Source organism: Myotis daubentonii, chromosome 9 (assembly GCF_963259705.1).
Source record: "Myotis daubentonii chromosome 9, mMyoDau2.1, whole genome shotgun sequence".
Classification (NCBI taxonomy): Eukaryota; Metazoa; Chordata; class Mammalia; order Chiroptera; family Vespertilionidae; genus Myotis; species Myotis daubentonii.
The window spans coordinates 76,172,132-76,190,064 of record NC_081848.1 but is presented as its reverse complement, the minus strand read 5'-3'; the positions used below and the strand labels follow the sequence as shown (position 1 = coordinate 76,190,064).

The 17,933-nt window shown below is 40.0% G+C and overlaps 1 protein-coding gene across 3 annotated transcripts in view; it reads left to right on the top strand.

Annotated features, from left to right (window-relative positions):
* Nucleotides 1–17,933, top strand: part of TRIM44 (tripartite motif containing 44) — an 88,709-nt gene that overhangs the window by 5,896 nt on the left and 64,880 nt on the right. For 2 of the 3 annotated variants that reach the window (XM_059709652.1, XM_059709653.1), the window contains exon 2: nucleotides 10,598–10,675. In XM_059709652.1, coding sequence (XP_059565635.1) covers nucleotides 10,598–10,675 — 78 coding nt within the window. Of the gene's footprint in view, nucleotides 1–10,597; nucleotides 10,676–15,960; nucleotides 16,169–17,933 lie in introns of those variants that run through there. The other variant, XM_059709654.1, reaches the window with a different exon arrangement.

The window sequence follows — 17,933 nt, the reverse complement described above, 5'->3', positions numbered from 1 at the left end:
TGAAGAAGGATTTCAGTTTGCTTCCGCTAAAGCTTGAAAGTATAACTTATTTAGAATCTCCTTAAACTAAGTTGCTTGAGACCAAATTTTCAGGAAGTGTCTTCCAAAGTTTACAGCCTCTTGAAGAATTTTCTTTCATCCCAACCTAAGCCACCCCCTCAACCCATTTTGTCCAGCTCCAAGGCAACACTCCCTACAGTCCCCTTTGGAGGGTCAGGTAGTGACACGTTCCCTTTGGTTTGCCTTTACTCTGAGGCTTTACTCTTTGGCAGGGGTGGGAAGATTCCAAATCTGTATGGAAAGGGTCTTCTTTAAATGTCCCAAATGCCATAGGCTTTGCTTTCAGTTACCTTCTGCTCACCTGCCTAACTTTCGACTCCTAATCAAATAAATAAAATGCTCAACACGGTTTCTTTCAATCTGTTAATGTTCCGAGTTCAAAAGCTGCTTACTGTACTCTGCTTATCTTAACATTGGAACAGTATTACTAACAAAACTAAAGACTTTATTAGAATTTCACCAATTTTTGCTCTGATGACTTCTGTACCAGGATCCTATGGACACGAAGAATGGCTAGCACAAAACCTTTAGTCTTGATTTGTGGAGTAGAGATGAGAATGGGATGAGAGAAACACAGAATTCTGGCTTTGGTGTGTTTTTGTCTTTGGCATGTGTGTATCAGTATGACTGGGATCAAGTCAGCATGGCATTGGGAAGAAATCAACATTGATGCCCTTTTCAGATATCAAAACTGAATCAAGAATTAAAAAATAAAACCAACCAACCAAACATAATTCTCCAAATATACTAAAGGCTCAATCCATACTTTATGGCAAATAACCATATGGGCAGTGACTGATGTACATTATAATGTACTAGATTATTCTTATTGAACATTTAATTATACAACTCACTTCAGATGTGTTTAGCTAGTTTTCTGGCAGGTAGCAGAGTAATCTGCTTTTAACTTAAATAGACTATTAGAGAAAAAAATTCATTGTAATATGTTGAAACTATAGCATGTAGTTAACTTAGTGTCAAAGACTGATATTTTAAAGTTAATTTTATTTATTTGAATAATTTTTGAGTACTATGGTGAGATGTATGAACTATTGAGAATAATAAGAAGTGGTTCCTGACATCAGAAAGCTTATACATAGTCTTATAGGAAAGATACAAACAGTATGTTATGTGGACTCAGAGAAATTAATTTCTGCTGGAGGCATGGAATCAGCAAAGAGTTCTTGGAGGTGATGGTGTTGGAGGTACTCCTTCAAAGATAGGATTTTACTAGTAGATACAGACTATTAGGTAAACTTGTTCTGCGTTCCCATAACAACAGCTATTACACATTTATTGTAGCACTAAATGCAGTATACTAATAATGTCATTTCCATGCTCTTTCCTGTGTGGTTATAAACTCTGCTAGGTTAGGGCTATATGTTATCCATCTCTGTGTTCTCAGCACCTAGCACAGGGCCTGTTGGATATACATATATATGAAATATTTGGTACATTTATGCTATGAAGTATAATCTCATCTAGTTCCAGGGCATCAAAGAGACAGTATTACATATGATTTAGTATATAAATGTTTACATTAAGTTCAGTTGCATCTAAAATAATGAAAAATTTTGGAAAAATCCAAAATAACAGCAACTCAAACAAGATAGATGTTTATTTCTCTCTTGTGTAAAAGAAGCCTGGATGGAGACAGTCTAAAGCTGGTATGGAGGAACAACGAGGTTATGAAGACTCTAGGCTTTTTCCAGCTCCCCTCTGCCATCCTTATGATGTAATGGACCAGGATGACTGCTGCGGGACCAGCCAGCACATTCAAGTTCAAGATAGCAGGCATAGGAAAGTGAAGAAGGGCACTCCCCTCTATTTTAAGAGAACCCCCAGAAGTTACACCATTGCTGCTGATGTTTCATTGGCCAGAATTCAGTACCATGGACTTAGCGAGTTGCAAGAGGAGCTGGGAAATAATCTTTCTCCAGGCCACAGTGTATCTAGCTAAAAGCTGTGGTCTGTTACTAAGGAGTGGGAGAATGAATACAAATGACCCAGCAGTCTTGTTTTAGTTGGCTACTTTGCAGTCTATGGGTTTGAGTCCTATTTTGTTACTTATTAGTTGTGTCGTGTTGGATAGTTCACTTAGCCTCTTGGAGTCTTGGTTTCCTCATATGTAACATGGGTATCAAAATTGTTTCTCTTCACTGGGTTGTATAGTGAGGAACAGACAAGATCATACATGTGAAGAGCACAGTGCCTGGGATATAATAAGCCCTCGGCAGTTGGTGGCTCTTATTCTTACTACTGTTACAGAGCCATCTGAGGTTCTATTCTGAGTTCAATGCCAGACCAGTTAGTCTGGCAGCAGCAGCAGTTTTGGATACTGAGTTTCTTTGGGTGAAAGCTATTCACCCCCTCTCCTTCTGCTCCTTCTGCCTTCTCTACTCTGGTGGGCAGATAGGCTGGTGAAAAACTTGTCTTCAGAGAAGAGGCTCCTGTATATTTCGGTGTCCTGCTGGTGCCTTATGCACTAGCTAACCAAAACACAGCTGGTAAGCCTAATTTTAGGTTCACAATTTTAGGTCTTGCTGGTTGTCCTCTTTAAATTCTGTTTTACATTCTGAACTGTTGGAAATTTTTATAGAAGCAGAGGGGAGGCAGGGGCAATATTCCCTTTACTTTCTGGTTAGAAAATAGCCTCCATTTTCTTTCAGTAGGCAATCATGGGGAGGAATGGCATCCCTACTGTTCTTTACTCTGTATTTTGCGTCTGTGTGAACCCTGGCAGGAAGTAACCTGTGTTGAGTGGTAAACTCTGATTTAATGTGTGTGAAGAATGAAAATGCTAACCTTCAACTGAGGTTATAAAACTAAGAGTCAGGAAACTCTTGTCTGCTGTTGAATTCTGAGATTCCAGAGATGAGAATCTATATATATATAAAAGCCGAAGTGACCGTTATGTCTAGTTGACAAACGATGGGTCGACCAGTCACTATGACACACACTGACCACCAGGGGGAGACGCTCAACGCAGGAGCTGCCCTCTGTTGGTCAGCGCACTCCCACAGCCAACCTCCCATAGCTGGCCAACCTCCCATAGCTGGCCAACCTTCCTCAGTCCCTCCCCCCTCCCACGCCCCCCCGCTGGCTGCCCAGATCTGCCCTGATCCGGACTGGACAAGAAGGCCCTGATTGGCCCCAATTGCCGGCCAGGCCAAGGGACCCCACCTGTGCATGATTTTGTGCACTGGGCCTCTAGTAGTAATAATAACAGTTATTGAGTGGTTTTTAGGTCAGGTGCTTTTCATTTATTTTTTCAGTTGATCTCAATAAAATTCCCAGTCAGCTGTGTTATTATGATTCTTATTTACAAATAAGGAAATTGATACTCAAAGAGGTTGAGATTTGCAGATGGTCACTTAGCTAATAAGTGGAAGGACCAGGATATGGATCTAGGTCTGATCCCAAAGTACATGTTCTTTTGCCGGGAGCCGGTCCATCCTTGCTGTTTCAAAGGACCTGGCATATATGGCATACTGTTCTTAAAATGTTTGCTCACCTTCTTGGCACTATTTGTTTTAACCAAGGTCTCCTCTCTGAGAAAGGTTGTTTCCCCAGGTAGGGATTTTCCCCTGAAGTTAGGGGGGGAATAAAACCCCTCAACTAAGTGCCAGGCGGGTAATTAATCACTTTAACTACGAACAATCATGCTTAAGCTACATAATCTTTACTCTCTGGAATGGAGATAAGAAACGCCCTAACCTTTGTAATAGAGATTGATAGGATTGAATCAACTGGTATAAATACAGATGTAACAAGATAGCAACACACACAACTTAGAAGTCAGAACTCAGAAGACAGAACCTACACAGAACCTACAGACAGAAGAACTTCGCTGGAGAGAACATGGCAAAAGATCCTGGACTGAACCTGACTACAGAAATTGGCAAGAGAACCTGACTAGAACCTGGTGACTGAACCTGGTTGGAGAACCTGGACAGAACCTGGCTGGAGAACCTAGCGAGGGAACATGGCTACAGAACCTGGCTGGAGAACCTGGAGAACCTAGCAAGAGAACATGGACACAGAACCTGGCTGGAGATCCGAACCAGAACTTCAGTGGAGATCCTGAACAGAACTTGGCTAGAGACCCTGACAAGAGAACCCGGCTATGATGATCACCTGAACACTGCCTCTGTGTAATTCCTTCTTCGCCAACTCCGTCCACACCTTTGGGGAACCCCTGGACCTGCTGGGGTTGGACCCCGGCATTCTTTCCACCATCCCATCTTGCCTCTATTCTTACTTAGTTATTTCAACTTAAATTTAACCTCTCCAAATGGTATACACACTCTCCTGATGTATGAAGGCATTTAATATGTACACACTTTTTGAATATTCTAAAACTAGTCTTTCCCTTCTATCTGAAATTTTATTCCTGAAAATTTTATAGAGTATTTTGACTAGTAATAGGTTGTTTTATTTTTTTAAGATATGGTACCAACACAAGGATAGAAAAAAACAAAATAGGCAGCCAGTATTCTTTCTGAACTCAGCATCCTCTGAATCTTTGTAATATTGATTCAATACTTAGGAGCCATTTGAGGATACTTAAGTGACTTACAGTTACATTTCTACTGACACAAGACTTTTCTTTTGGTGCCCAGATGGTTATTGGCACTCAACTGACTCCCATAATAGTACAGAGACTGGTTGTCAAGAAATAATTCTTGTTCTTATGCTATGTTTTATCATATTGCAACTTTGTTTCTGCCCCTTGCCCATTTTCAAAGGATGTTTACATTAGAATGAGCTATTTTATTTCTGTATTTTGGGGTGAATGGATAGACAAGTGTTGAGATATTCTGAACCTCTATGAAGAAAGACATCTCAACTTTCTTGGTGTTCAAACAAGGACCCTTAAAGGTAAAAACAAACAAAAAACCCTCCAGAGAGAGCTGCTTCCAGGGATAGCAACTTCAGATGTCTACAGGGAGGAGAAAAGTAATGTAAATGAGAGAAGCAAGCCAGGGTAACCATGACAAATTGGAGAGAGCTGGCCTGGGCTGAAGTGATAGTTGCTATTCAGCTTCAGCTAATTGCTGCTATGTGGGAATGGGAGCCCAGTACAATCATACCTTCAGATTTTCAAAAGAAGCTAGAAAGTTTTATTGTTATGTAATATCTCCTGATTTTTAAATTAGCAACTAATTTAAAAATTTCCATTATACTGTGTGGGACAACACTCTAAAGACCAAAAAAGTTCTTTAGGCCGCAGGCTGCATACTAGTATACATAGGTTCTGATTTGTCCCTTTCCCCTCATTTACAGATAGAGAAACAGAAACCCAGAGATATAAAATGACTCATTCAAACTCACACAGCAGTTAGTGGAGGAACCAGGAATAGAACCTGGATCTCCTTTCTCTTTGTGCAATATTCTTTTCACTATGGGAAGGTTAAACTTTTGGGGGACTCTGAGGAAAGCTAAATCCTTTCCCTAGAAAAGTGCATGTATATTTCACATGTTGCATACAGTTTTGGGGATTTCAAACTGCCTGAAATCCATACATGAACACCAGGTAAAGACCTCTCTCTCTTACCTGCTGGTTCATATGTTTTCAGTGCAGAGGGAATGGAGTCCCAGTATTTATACTTGGGCAAACCCATGGAGAGAAGCACTCCAAGAAGCTGTAGGTCTGTCCTTCCTTTTCTCCTCCCTTCCCTTAGTAGACTTACATTTAGGTAAGTCTAAGACTCTTCCTACTACTATTCCTGATACTGGTCCCTCAAATCATTGCTTTTCTAGTTTTTTTTTTAATGTACATATATACATCACCCATAGAAAATAAGAGTTTTGTGGTTTTGTAAGAAAATGAATATAGCATTTTGCAAATTAATTCAACATTATGTCTTGTCTTGTATCCAGGTACATACAGATTACTTTATTTTGATTTGTTATATCACATTTTATAATTGGTTAATTATGTAATTTATTTAGCCTCCCACTATTTTTAACTTTTATCTTCACCCAATGATATTTTTTCATTGATTTTCAGAGAGAGGGAAAAACAGAGAAATATCAATGTGAGAAAAACACATGGATTAGTTGCCTCCTGCAGGAGCCCCAACCAGGGCCTGGGTCGGGAAGCCTTCAACTTCCTGTCAAGGGAGGTACGTGCCCTTGATAGGAATCAAACCCAGGACCCTTCAGTCTGCAGGCCTACACTCTATCCACTGAGCCAGTCCGGCTAGGGCAAGTCACCCACTATTGATGGATACTTAGAATGTTTTCAGTATTATAAACAGTGCTGCAATAAATACTTCTGTGCATGCCTTCTAGACACATGTGCTAGTGTTTCTCAAGAGGTGAAAGAGAGAAATGGATTTGCTAGGCATTTGACTTCAGAGTAGTTGTATCATTTTCTATCAGCAACATATGAAAGTCCCATTAACCCAGAGCCCCACATCACTTGATGAGACATGTTAAGTAATTTGAGCTTTTAAAAACATATTTTTACATGTTTATTAGCCATTTGACATTTCTATAATGTTCATACCCTTTGTTGGGATTTCTTTTGGGCTCATTTGTCTTTTTCTTATTTATAGGAATCCCTTATGTATTTTCTTGTGTACTCTTGATGCCAAGTTCTTCAGTTGTATTTTTAATCTTTCTCATTTGGACCTTTCTGATCCTGGTTTTGTTGTTTCCTAGCTCTATAATTTTGGGAACATCGTTTGACTTCCATAGAACTATTTTCCCCATTATGAAGTGAGAATACACTAGGAAGTAGTGTTACCGTGAAATGCAATGAAGGAGTGTGTGCAATTTGGGGGTTCCTGCAGGCATTTATTATTGCCACCAGCCATTCTCTCAAATATTAAGTGAGAATATACTACTTTTTAGGTTTAGTGTGAAATACCAATAGAAAATCATATGAAAGTGCTTTGGAGAGTAAAGAATAAGGTATTTTTGTATTTTCTTGGTGTTATGACTCATCCCTAGGAGCTGGCCTTTGTGAAGCAGCCCACATCTCTACAGATTGATCAAACTCGAGGGGTAGGGTGGGTGTCACAAGATAGCACTTGTCTCTTTTTATTCCACACTCTTGTAGGGGAGGAAGGAGGTGCATAAACAAGATATACTCACATTGAATTCCATGTTCTTGGAATGTATTGTGTGGGATGGAGGTGAAGAAGAGCAGTATCAGGAGAACTTGACTTCTTTGCCTCTCACAGTGCCTGCCCCAAGAATTGACATAGTAGAATCTGCCCATTTATGGAACCAAACGTCTACAAGGTTAGAATTATCTTGCCTTTTGTTACTATTCTGGTCTTCTCAGCTTGAACACAGGTTTCAGAGGCAGCTGTTCTATTCCACCAGGGAAGGGAAGTATGAGGATACAGTCTGCTGTTCCCATTCCCTTTTGTCTAATGACTTTCCTTTGCAAACAAACAATTAACTAAAACATGCTACCACCCTGGGGCACTCATACTCAGAAAACACCTTAGACCTAGACAACCCTCTGCCCCTGCCCTATGCCCCATGCTTTAGAAGACCCTTCTTTGGCCATATTCATCGCCTTCTAGACCACTCTCCAGATACCAAGGATCTAGGCATTACTTGATGAATTACATTGAGCCTACTTCCAGGACCTGCAGAGCCTCTTTGTAAATTCATCCTCCCGAAGATGGATCAAGCCATTAGACCCCGCCCCTGATATGTGCTTTCCAAGATCAGGGTGGTCAAGGGCAACTACTTGAGAGGGATATTCCCAGAACTTAAGTGTACTAGTTTGAATGTGTTTAGGCTTTGTAAGAAAATGGCTTCAGGAAAGGACTGGGGTGTGGAAAGAGAAGGATGGTGGATTGGGGGGCCAGGGTCCTCCATTTGTACTCTAGTCCAGCCCTGCAGTTTTCAGGAAGAGGTCTGCCCAGAGGAGCCTCTTTCTTCTGACCAACTGCTTATGTTATGGGTTAAAAAATGCCACAGGGGAAGGTTTTTTCACCACCCAGTTAGAGACCTTATATAGCTGGCTCAATATAGACCCCAATTGAGCTTTGAGACTAATCCTCAGAGAGTGGGGTGGGGAGATGGAATGGTGTATCTCCTGAAGGGAGAGTCTCTGTGCCTCCCCTCTCTGTCCCCTGGGCAGACAGTGCTGCTGATGCTTTGTTAAAAGGAGAAAGGATTCTGCTGACACACTGTCTTTTTATGAAAGAAGGCTAAGGGTTCCCTTATCTCTCCACACAAGGCACATCTGCCTGCAAACAGGCTGTCTGCTTCTTAGGGATTCCTTCATCCTTCCGTTTGCTTTCTGAATCTTTTAAGGCACAGTTTCACACATTCCTGTCTGTGCTCTAGAGCCAGGGGGAAAGTCATAATATATCAGGGCTCTTGCTGAGGAGCTTAAAATGGGCTCTGGCAGCTGGGATTTGAGAGAAGAGAGCTTTCCAGGGACGAGTGACCTGCTTGTTCAGCCAGTGAGAAACAGGTTAGAGGAATGGTATCACCAGACAGGCTTTATTGTCTGATCATCTCATAAAAGCAAGATTGTGTCTGGCAACTTAACCCATTTTTAGGTTCTTTGTGTCTCACCCACTCCCTGGTATGTGACCTCCAGATTCCTTTCTCAGTTGTCTACTGTGATACCACAGGAGTTAAAGATTTAAATTGGTAAAGAAATTTGGAGTGTTGTAAATCGTCATTTTAAACATACATATTATTAAATTTTAGAACCACAGCTAAAATGGGAATGTCAACGAAGGTGTGTTTGGAGCGCACATCTAAAGCGGGTATCTGTCTTAGTCATGTTACATCAGATTGTTTCTATATAGGTTTGGGAGAGAAAGGAGGTTAAATGGGGAAAAAAATTTAGCCTGTAGTCTATTTTAATCTATATGATGGGTTCTTACGAGGCGCTTATTTCCTGTTTTGGAGGAATTGGGGTTGGTTCTGCATATTTGGCAAATATCACTGATTCAGAGGACAATTTTAAGAAACAGATATTTATAGTGTTTGTTTATATTGTACTTCTTTATTGTTCCCCTTGCTCCATAAAAATGGTAACCATTTTACTTCTTCATGTTTCCTTTTAGTCACTAGTAAAATGAGGGTGATGATTCTACCCTATACCTTAGAGGAGCTGAGATTAGAAAATAAAACTAATTCATGTGGTTTTAGATCGTGCTGCATACATGTATTATTATTGGGACATTCATGTCTTAAGCTTGTATGTTTGTTCTCTTATTCAGCAGATATTTTTAAATACCTTATTGATGCTAGGCACACATACAGAGGTAAAAAATGTGGTGCTTACTCTTAAGGAATTTAAAACGTTGTGAGGGAGACAGACAATAATAATAAAAGTCTCATACATCTATTGCATTTCTCATGTGTCAGGCCCTGTTCTAAGCACCTTGATATATATATTATCTAATTTAATCTTACTAGAACCTTTATGAAATAGATATTGTGTTTAACTTAATGTTACAGATAAGAGAGAGGCTAAGTTACTTGCTTGCCTAAGGTCACACACTAGTGCTGGAATTGGGACTTGAATTTTTGGCTCTAGAATCTCTACTAGTATGCTCTAAATCTGTACTAATACAGTAGTCACTAGCCAGATATGGCTTTAGAGCACTCAAAATATGGCTAGTCCAAGTTGAATTGGGCTGTAAGTATGAAATACATCCTAGATTTCAAAGACCTAGTATGAAAAAAAATTTGAATACCTCATGTTGAAATTGCATGTTGCAATGATAATATTTTGGATATACTGAGTTAAATTAAATATATTAAACTTAATTTCACTTTATTTTTGTGGCTACTAGAAAACTTAAAATTACATGCATGGCTTGCATTGCGGCTTACATTACATTGTTATTGGAATAACAGTAATAGTAGTAGGTGACATTCATTGAGTACTTACTGTGCGCCACATACTGTGCTAATACCTTTACAAACACTATTTCAATTAAGCCTCCAAACAGGAGGCTTCATTATTCCCATTTTATGGAAGGAGAAGAAGGTTTTGAGAAAATAAGTAATTTGGCAGAGGTTAGTCAACTAGTTAATGGCAGACCCCAAATTTGAAACCATTTGTCTGACTAAAAAACCCATACTCAACCAGCACACTGTAATACCATTTCCAATGATATCTCAGGGCATTTTCTTTGAGTTTGTTTTTCTAAGAATGTTTAATATTACATACTTCTGTATTTAGTGTGTAGAAGTTCAAAATAAAAATCACTAGGTCATTAAATAGACATCTCAGAAGGAAATCTCTTTTGCAGAGCCCCAGCCCTAAGTGAACACTGGCACAATTGAGCACTGAGATGAAGCAGTGAGTCAGCCTGTACACATTGCATTTAATTTTCATTCCAGGCCACAGGGCAATTTATGTTCCGGCCCTCTTTATCCTTAGAGAAGAGGAAGAGGGGCAACGCGGCTCCCCCTAGTTGTTTCATTTTCTTGGCTGAGGAAAAAAATTGCTTTCCATTTCATTGTCCCATGAAATGTTGATTGTGTTCGAGAGAGCAACAAAATGCTGTTTAATGACCCAACTTTTCTTTTTTTCTAGAGCAAAGACTCAGGCGGATTAAAGGCGGCAATGATAGAATTGGTGGAAAGGTTAAAGTTCAAGAGCTCAGACCCTAAAGTAAGTATTGTTTGGAATTTATTGAATATTGGTACCCCAAGTATGGGTATCTCCCACTTTTTGGAAGTTCACTTTACGCTACTTTGCTTTTTATGAAAGACCTGCATTAGTACCTATTTGCACTAACTGAAAGAAATCTGGAGAGAATTTTCACTTTTATCACTTTAATGAAGAAAAGTGAAAATAGCCTTCAGCCTTTGTTTTGCAAGGAGCTGTGAGAGGCAGCACAACCCTGAGGAGCAAGTGGCCCTGCCAAGGTCCTTCCTGAAGTTACACTCAGCATCTCAGTATCAACCTCTACAGCTTTGACTGTGTCTGTGAGCATCTGTGTTTGATCTCCATCTATTTTGTGCATCCGTTAGCAAGATGTGTCCTAAGATATCAGAAAAGCCTCAGAGAGCTCCTAAGGGTGTTTCATTTAGCATAAAACTGGTAATTAAGCATATTTAGCATGATTTGGTACGTGATATTTTGGGGTCTGGAAACCCTAAAAATATTTACCATATAAATGAATGGTAAATGTGTCTTTGCTTTACACCATTTCAGCTTACAAAAGTTTCATAGGAATAGGGAAACCTGTGTTTCATTCTCCTTGAGCTAAGTTCGAGGGTTGTTAACAGTCATCTATCAGAACACTGAATCAAGCCCAGCCAGCATGGCTCAGGAGTTGAGCATCGACTTATGAACCCAGTCGGGCACATGTCCATGTTATAAGTTCAATCCCCAGTGTGGAGTGTGCAGGAGGCAGCTGGTCAATGATTCTCTCTCATTATTGATGTTTCTATCTCTCTCACCCTCTCCCTTTCTTTCTGAAATCAATAAAAATATATTTGAGAGAGAGAGAAAAAAGAACACTGCATCAAGATTTAATTAAGCCTGCCCATCAAAAGCAGTGTGCTAATATGCCTAGAGATAAGTCATCTATTTTCCCTTTCTGTACTTTCTGGCTTACTAGTACAACACATAATCATTAATTGTTTTTCCTGAACTGCAGACAAGTGCATTTTTAATTTTCCTTTACCAGGCCTTTGAGACTATTGTCCTCTGTGTCCATTAAATTCAGCCAAAGGCATCTGAGATACTGATCAGTTTCATGCTGGGGACTGGAACAGGCTCCAGACCCATCCAGTTGGTGTTCAGCATTAGCATTTTGTCTCTCCCCAATTTACAGGAGCCAGCTGTCATTGCGAATGCTTTTGTCCTCATGACCTGGAGTCTGGTCTGGGAAATGGTTTAAACTTCCCAGCTTTCTTTGCAAGATGCTGGGACTGTAGGATTGATATTCTGGGAGATGCCATACCAGGGTGGGGGTGAACTGGGAACTGAACATGCTGGAGGGATTATGACTAACACAGCCCCTCTTCTCCTGCCCAGATACTTACTGTAGCACATTACCTGATAGGGGTGCCAGCTGGCTCAGCCTGAGAGTCAGAGCCGCTCACAGTTAAATTGGGAAAGGAGCATGATTGTTTGACTTTTCACATCTCCTTTTCTTCTTTGATTTAAAGTTATTTATAAGTGGAATAAGACTAGCATTTCTTGAACACATACTGAGTGAGAGCCAGGCACTGTGCTAGGAGCCTTACATATTTTTAAAAATAGTAATGGTAAAATCTACTTAATGAAATTTACCTTTTTAACTGTTTTTAAGTATACAGTTCAGTGGCATTAAGTGCTTTCACACTGTTGTGTGACTATCACTACCATCCATCTCCAGAACTCTATTATCTCAGACTGAAACTATGCCCCTTAAACACTAACTCCTTATTCCACCTCCCCTCTTGCATACTTGTGATTACTTTAGCAACTCTATAAAGTAGTTTATTATTCCCATATTATTGAGAAGGACACGGAGGTTCAGACAGGTGGGGTCATTTGCCCCAAATCTAGTATAATTTAGAGCTGGATTCGAACTCTGACTCCAGGCCTGTGCTCTATCTTTTATATCATGCTGCAGACCAAGCCTTCATCTCCTTGCTACCATATGTTCATGTGTGCCTCTGTTTCCTACTCTGAAATACTTTATGAAGCAGAGCCACAGAAAATGACAGTCTCTTCAAAAGTTGGCCGCAATCATCAATCACCTGATCATTTTCTCTTTATACAGCATTGAAAGTATTGGGACATTAGTAATTTTTTTTGTCTTCTGGTGTGGTTAGGGTTCCAGGGATAACATTTATTAATTTTCTTAGGTCATTGTAAAAAAGATCCCTGGTGTAAGTAGTTTTCCTTTAGTGAAGATGAATAAATTAATTATTAAAGACTACTGAACGCTGCTTTTTTTAAGCAAGTTTCTCTGGTTTCTGGGACAACAGCTCTACTGTATGTTTTGTTTCTGCCACATCCACATGCTTTTAGGCAGTGAAGATGGAGAGGATATGTACAATTACACTGAGTGGCTTCTGTACGTGATGATGAATACAGGTAAAGTGCTTTGCGATCCTCTATGAATATGCATAATACTTCTGGTGGGAAACTTGCCAGAGGTGAAAGAATTGAGTGGTCCCATGAGAGCAACCATGGAAGCCTCAGGATTTTCCCATGATGCACCATAAGCTGAAGGGTATTTGTTAGGATCTCCCTTGATCTTGGATACGTTTATACACACTCGCCTCTCTTTTATCTTCTTTATCTGGCCATGGATTATTTTCCACCAACCAGTTTTATTTTTAAGCCTCTTTTTAGTCTGCCATATGCATACGCTGTATCTACCTGGAGCCAGCTTGAAGAAGGACTACGTTAGTCTGCAGTGTGATATAATGATGGAATGACTGCCAGATCACAACGTGGGGGGTGGTGAAAAGTGAGGCACTTAAAACAGAATTTCTGCAACAAAGACAATTTCCCAGCAATAAATTGGTGTCTTCCAAGCAAACCCTTAGGTTTTGAGTCTGTTCTGTTTTCCCTCGGAGCCCCACCATCCCTTTTTAGAAGTTGGCCTGTTTAAGAAAGGCAGCATCTCTCAGGCTTTCTGACCTGTCATTTCCTGGTACAGCAGCTTTCCCTAGAAGCACTGATTGAGTCATGGAGCACTGAGCACTATCTCTACCCCACTTCCTCTGGAATTCCCTAAGCAGCACAGAGCTTGATTAGTCCAGACACTGAAGTCTCCTGGGACTGAGTTAACTTTTATCTGCAAATGTTGCCAGAGAGGAGTGAAGATGCCTAGATTAACCGTCTTTTAAAATTTAAAAATAGTATATACTTACAGATTAAAAACACAGATATCCATAAAGAAAAAGGAAAATGAATTTCCCCTGAGTTAACCACTTCAACAGTTTATTGCATAACCTACTAGACATTTCCATGTGGAAAAACACTTCTAACCTTTTTTAAAATTACACTTTACCTATAGTTTTATTATACAGAATATCTTAGACATTCTTCTTTGTCAATAATATAGACTTAATGAGATACCCCCTCTTTGCTTTTGGAGTAGTAGTTCTTCAACTTTAGTGTGCATGAACTCACCCCCCGGAGGACTTACTAAATACAGAGGGTTAAACTCAAACCCAGAGTGTCTGATTCAGTAGGCCTGAGTGACTGGAGACAGCTGGAACCTTGGCTATGTTCCTACTCTCTTATTTTGATTTGTTTCATTTTTTTTTTCACAAACAGCTGAAGACCCTTCATAAATAAGTTCAGTGATTTCAACTTTAAAAAAAATGAAATACATAAAATCCAGGCTTAAAAAACAAATAAATTGAGCCGAGGTGGCAAAGGAGTAGGGGATGGGGAGGGTAGGTGGACTGAAGAGTCAGCTCAGGATGCATGCGAGGACAGCATCCCTTTAAACAGTCATGTCCAGCAGAGAAACAGCAAAGCCAAAAAGAGGAAAGGAGTTCTGGGCAGGATTTAAGAGGATGATCAAGGCCCAAGCCATGGTCCTGGAGTGGGCTGACTTACAAACCAGGGGAACAGCAGGAGACATCAAGTCCCTGACACTCGGGGTAAACCTGAGGACAGGAATCAGGGCCAGTGATGGCTGGTAAATAAGGCATAGGACAGAGGAAGTTGTGTGCATGCATGTGGCTATGGCAAGCCTTGTTTCAAAGGGAGCATTCCTCCAGAAATCTAGGACTTTGTATGCAGTGGAAGGAGATTGTTTTTAATGACAATCAGTGTTAGTTTAACTGGAAGTGGTCTTTTCAAAAATAAGGCATCCTAACGTGTTTGACAGGGTCCAGTTTGCAAACGCCCTTTCAGCCAAACGTTCAGAAACATTTATTGCACAAAACAGGATTTTGTCTGTAGATTTCTTATAATTATGATAGATTTTAGGGAAATTAAAAGATATAATTAATCAGGGTGTGTGTGTGTGTGTGTGTGTGTGTGTGTGTGTGTGTGTGTGTGTGTGTGTGTCTGGATTTTTAAGGAAACCGAAGCTTGGAAAACACATTGATTCCCTTCCTTCTCTCGGCCCAGTCTCTCAGAAAGCACTGAACCAGAAGCATAACATGTTAAACTCATTCAAACTAACCTATTATGTAGTCAATAACAGCCACTTTCTCTATTATATACTGGTTGTTTTTCTTTCCATCTAAGATATGCTGTTCGTTGTTTCCTAGAGCTAGCATGCTTGAAACAAACAGTTAAAAACACAGTTATGTATCTCAAATTCATACTAATCTTATTAGAAGCTATCCTTTTAAAAAGTGTCTTCAGCCTGGCTGGTGTGGCTCAGTGGTTGAACATTGATCTATGAGCCAGAAGGTCACGATTTGATTCCTGGTCAGGGCACATGCCTGGGTTGGAGGCTCAATCCCCTGAATGGGGCATGCAGGAGGCAGCTGATCAATGATTCTCTCTCATTATTGATGTTTCTATCTCTCTCTTCCTCTCCCTTCCTCTCTGCTATCAATAAAAATATATTTGGAAGAAAACCTGAACCAAGTGGTTCACATTATTTTGTCTCACTGGAGTGGTATTAAACATGGAATGTGGTTATACCAAGGCTGCCTAAAATATATCAGGTTTTTTTCCTTCTTATTTTCTCCAATTTCTAAAGGTGTTCACACTGAAGTGTGAAACCAAAGAGTTGTCTAGCAACATAGAATTAGTTTAGAGATCTGAGACTCATTTTCTTATTTTTATTTAGCATATACGTAGCATTTTATAATTGGAAGTAAACTTTACAATCCTTTTTAATAGCTGATATCATTGAAGTGGAACACAGCTCCGTTCTTCACTCTCCTGTGCTAATCAGACTTTATTAAAATGATAGATTTTGTATGTACAAATAGTAATGAAAATATGCAAAATCTAATTTGAATTCTTATTATTAGTGTCCTGTTATTCACCCGAGACAAGCCAGGCCTGTCCCTGCCCTGCCCTGCCCCAAGACAGAAGCATTTACCGAGGCAGTGTTTATTCAACCAACTGAAGCAGAGAATTCAAGTGCCTCAGTTGATTATCAGGTTGATTCATTCAGAAGTGTTCCTTTGGTTGGAGAGTTATTATAACTATCGACCTATTTCTGTGCTTTTCATAAAATATAAGTAAATAGTAATTTTGGAAGATGTGAATTGTGTTTATTTTGTATCTGTGTCTTCAAGCCCTTTTAGCATGGTACCTGGCACAAAGTAATTGATAGGCATTATCTTATAATAATTCTACGGAAAGAAATATCATTTCCCCTCTTTTATGGAAGAGCAATCCAAGGCTTACAGGGGTTAACTAGCTTGCCAGTAAGTGATGAGATAGGACTTAACTTCAGATTTCTCTGACTCCAGGTTGTTCCCCACTACACTATGGTTGAGCACATGGATGAGTAACTATATATACATATAGCCTGTCATCCCTTGGCAAGGACTCCTTCATTGACTATTTTCCCCTCACATCCTTCTTTTGCCTCCCTTTACTGGATCCTGCATCCACACATAATCCTACAGTCCCAGGGCTGAAAAATAGCGTTTCCACCAGGCAATGTGAGGCAATTGCAAAGGAGCCATGGCAGCCCCAGAGTATTTAGCCCTGGCTACATGCAAAACTCAGGCAAGTGCTCCAGTAACTGCCCTTTATTGCTGGAGAACACCAAATGAGAAAAATACCTGTGCTTTCTCAGGCTCTATCTAGGCTCTGAGGCATGGATCCACACAGAAGCAAATGTGGCCCCTTTCATCCTCTACAGACACATGGTCAGCAGCAAAGAGGAGAAAGAAGCTATTTGTTCTTCTTCACCATTTCCTTGACTTTATCAAAACAAAACAACTTCCCCCTTCCTCCATCTCCCAGTTATGAAAGTAATACATGTTCTCTATTAAAAAATGTGGAAAATACAGACAAGTTTAAAGAAGAAAATATCAGCCATTCTTCTGCTATCTGCAAACTTTTAAAAAATTTGTAAACTTTTTAAAAAAAAATGCAGATTCTTGTGCCTCACACAGAGCACCTAGTTTGGTAGTTCTGAGTATATTTTTATTGGTTTTTGAGAGTGAGAGGAACTGGGGGGCGGGGGAGAGAAAGATTGATGACAGAGAAATATCAAACATCGATCAGTTGCCTCCCATACATAACCAGATCGGGGATTGAACTTGCGACCTGAATGTATGCCCTGACTGGGAATTGAACCGGTGACCTGGATGTATGCCCTGACTGGGAATTGAACCGGTGACCTGGATGTATGCCCTGACTGGGAATTGAACCAGCGACCTTTTGGTACATGGGACAACCCTCAACCAACTGAGTTACACCAGCCAGGGCCGAGATCTGCTTTTTAAAAATGCAGCCTGGATTATTCTGATGCACATGGTGAATATATCACACTTTCAGACACACCTCTGAAAAAACTGGTTACTATTACGGTACTTTGTCAGATAGATAAATGTGCTTTGCCTTTCAGATAGAACTTGTTATATATACACATATATAACTATTATGTGTACACACACATATAGTTTGTATCCTACTTTTGTCACCTAATGTCATTCCTTGTTAAGTACATACATTTTTATTATTTGAATCCACTTCCATTTTTGAGCCCCAATTTAGAAAACTAAAATTCTTAAGGCCACTCTACCATTATTGCCAAGTGGAAATTTCACCTAATAAGGTATTTCTTTGTTTTCTTTCTAATAATTAGATTCTGTGAGGGTCTTTGTGTTTGTTTGTTTGTGGCAGGCATGATAGTGTCACAGTCTGAGGCACAGTAATAACGGAGTTAATGCAAAGTAAAATACAGCCATGCAGTCAGCCCCAAGCTCTCTGTTTCACAGCACCTATACCCCCACTGGTCAGGGGGTCTCACATGGTGTGACCT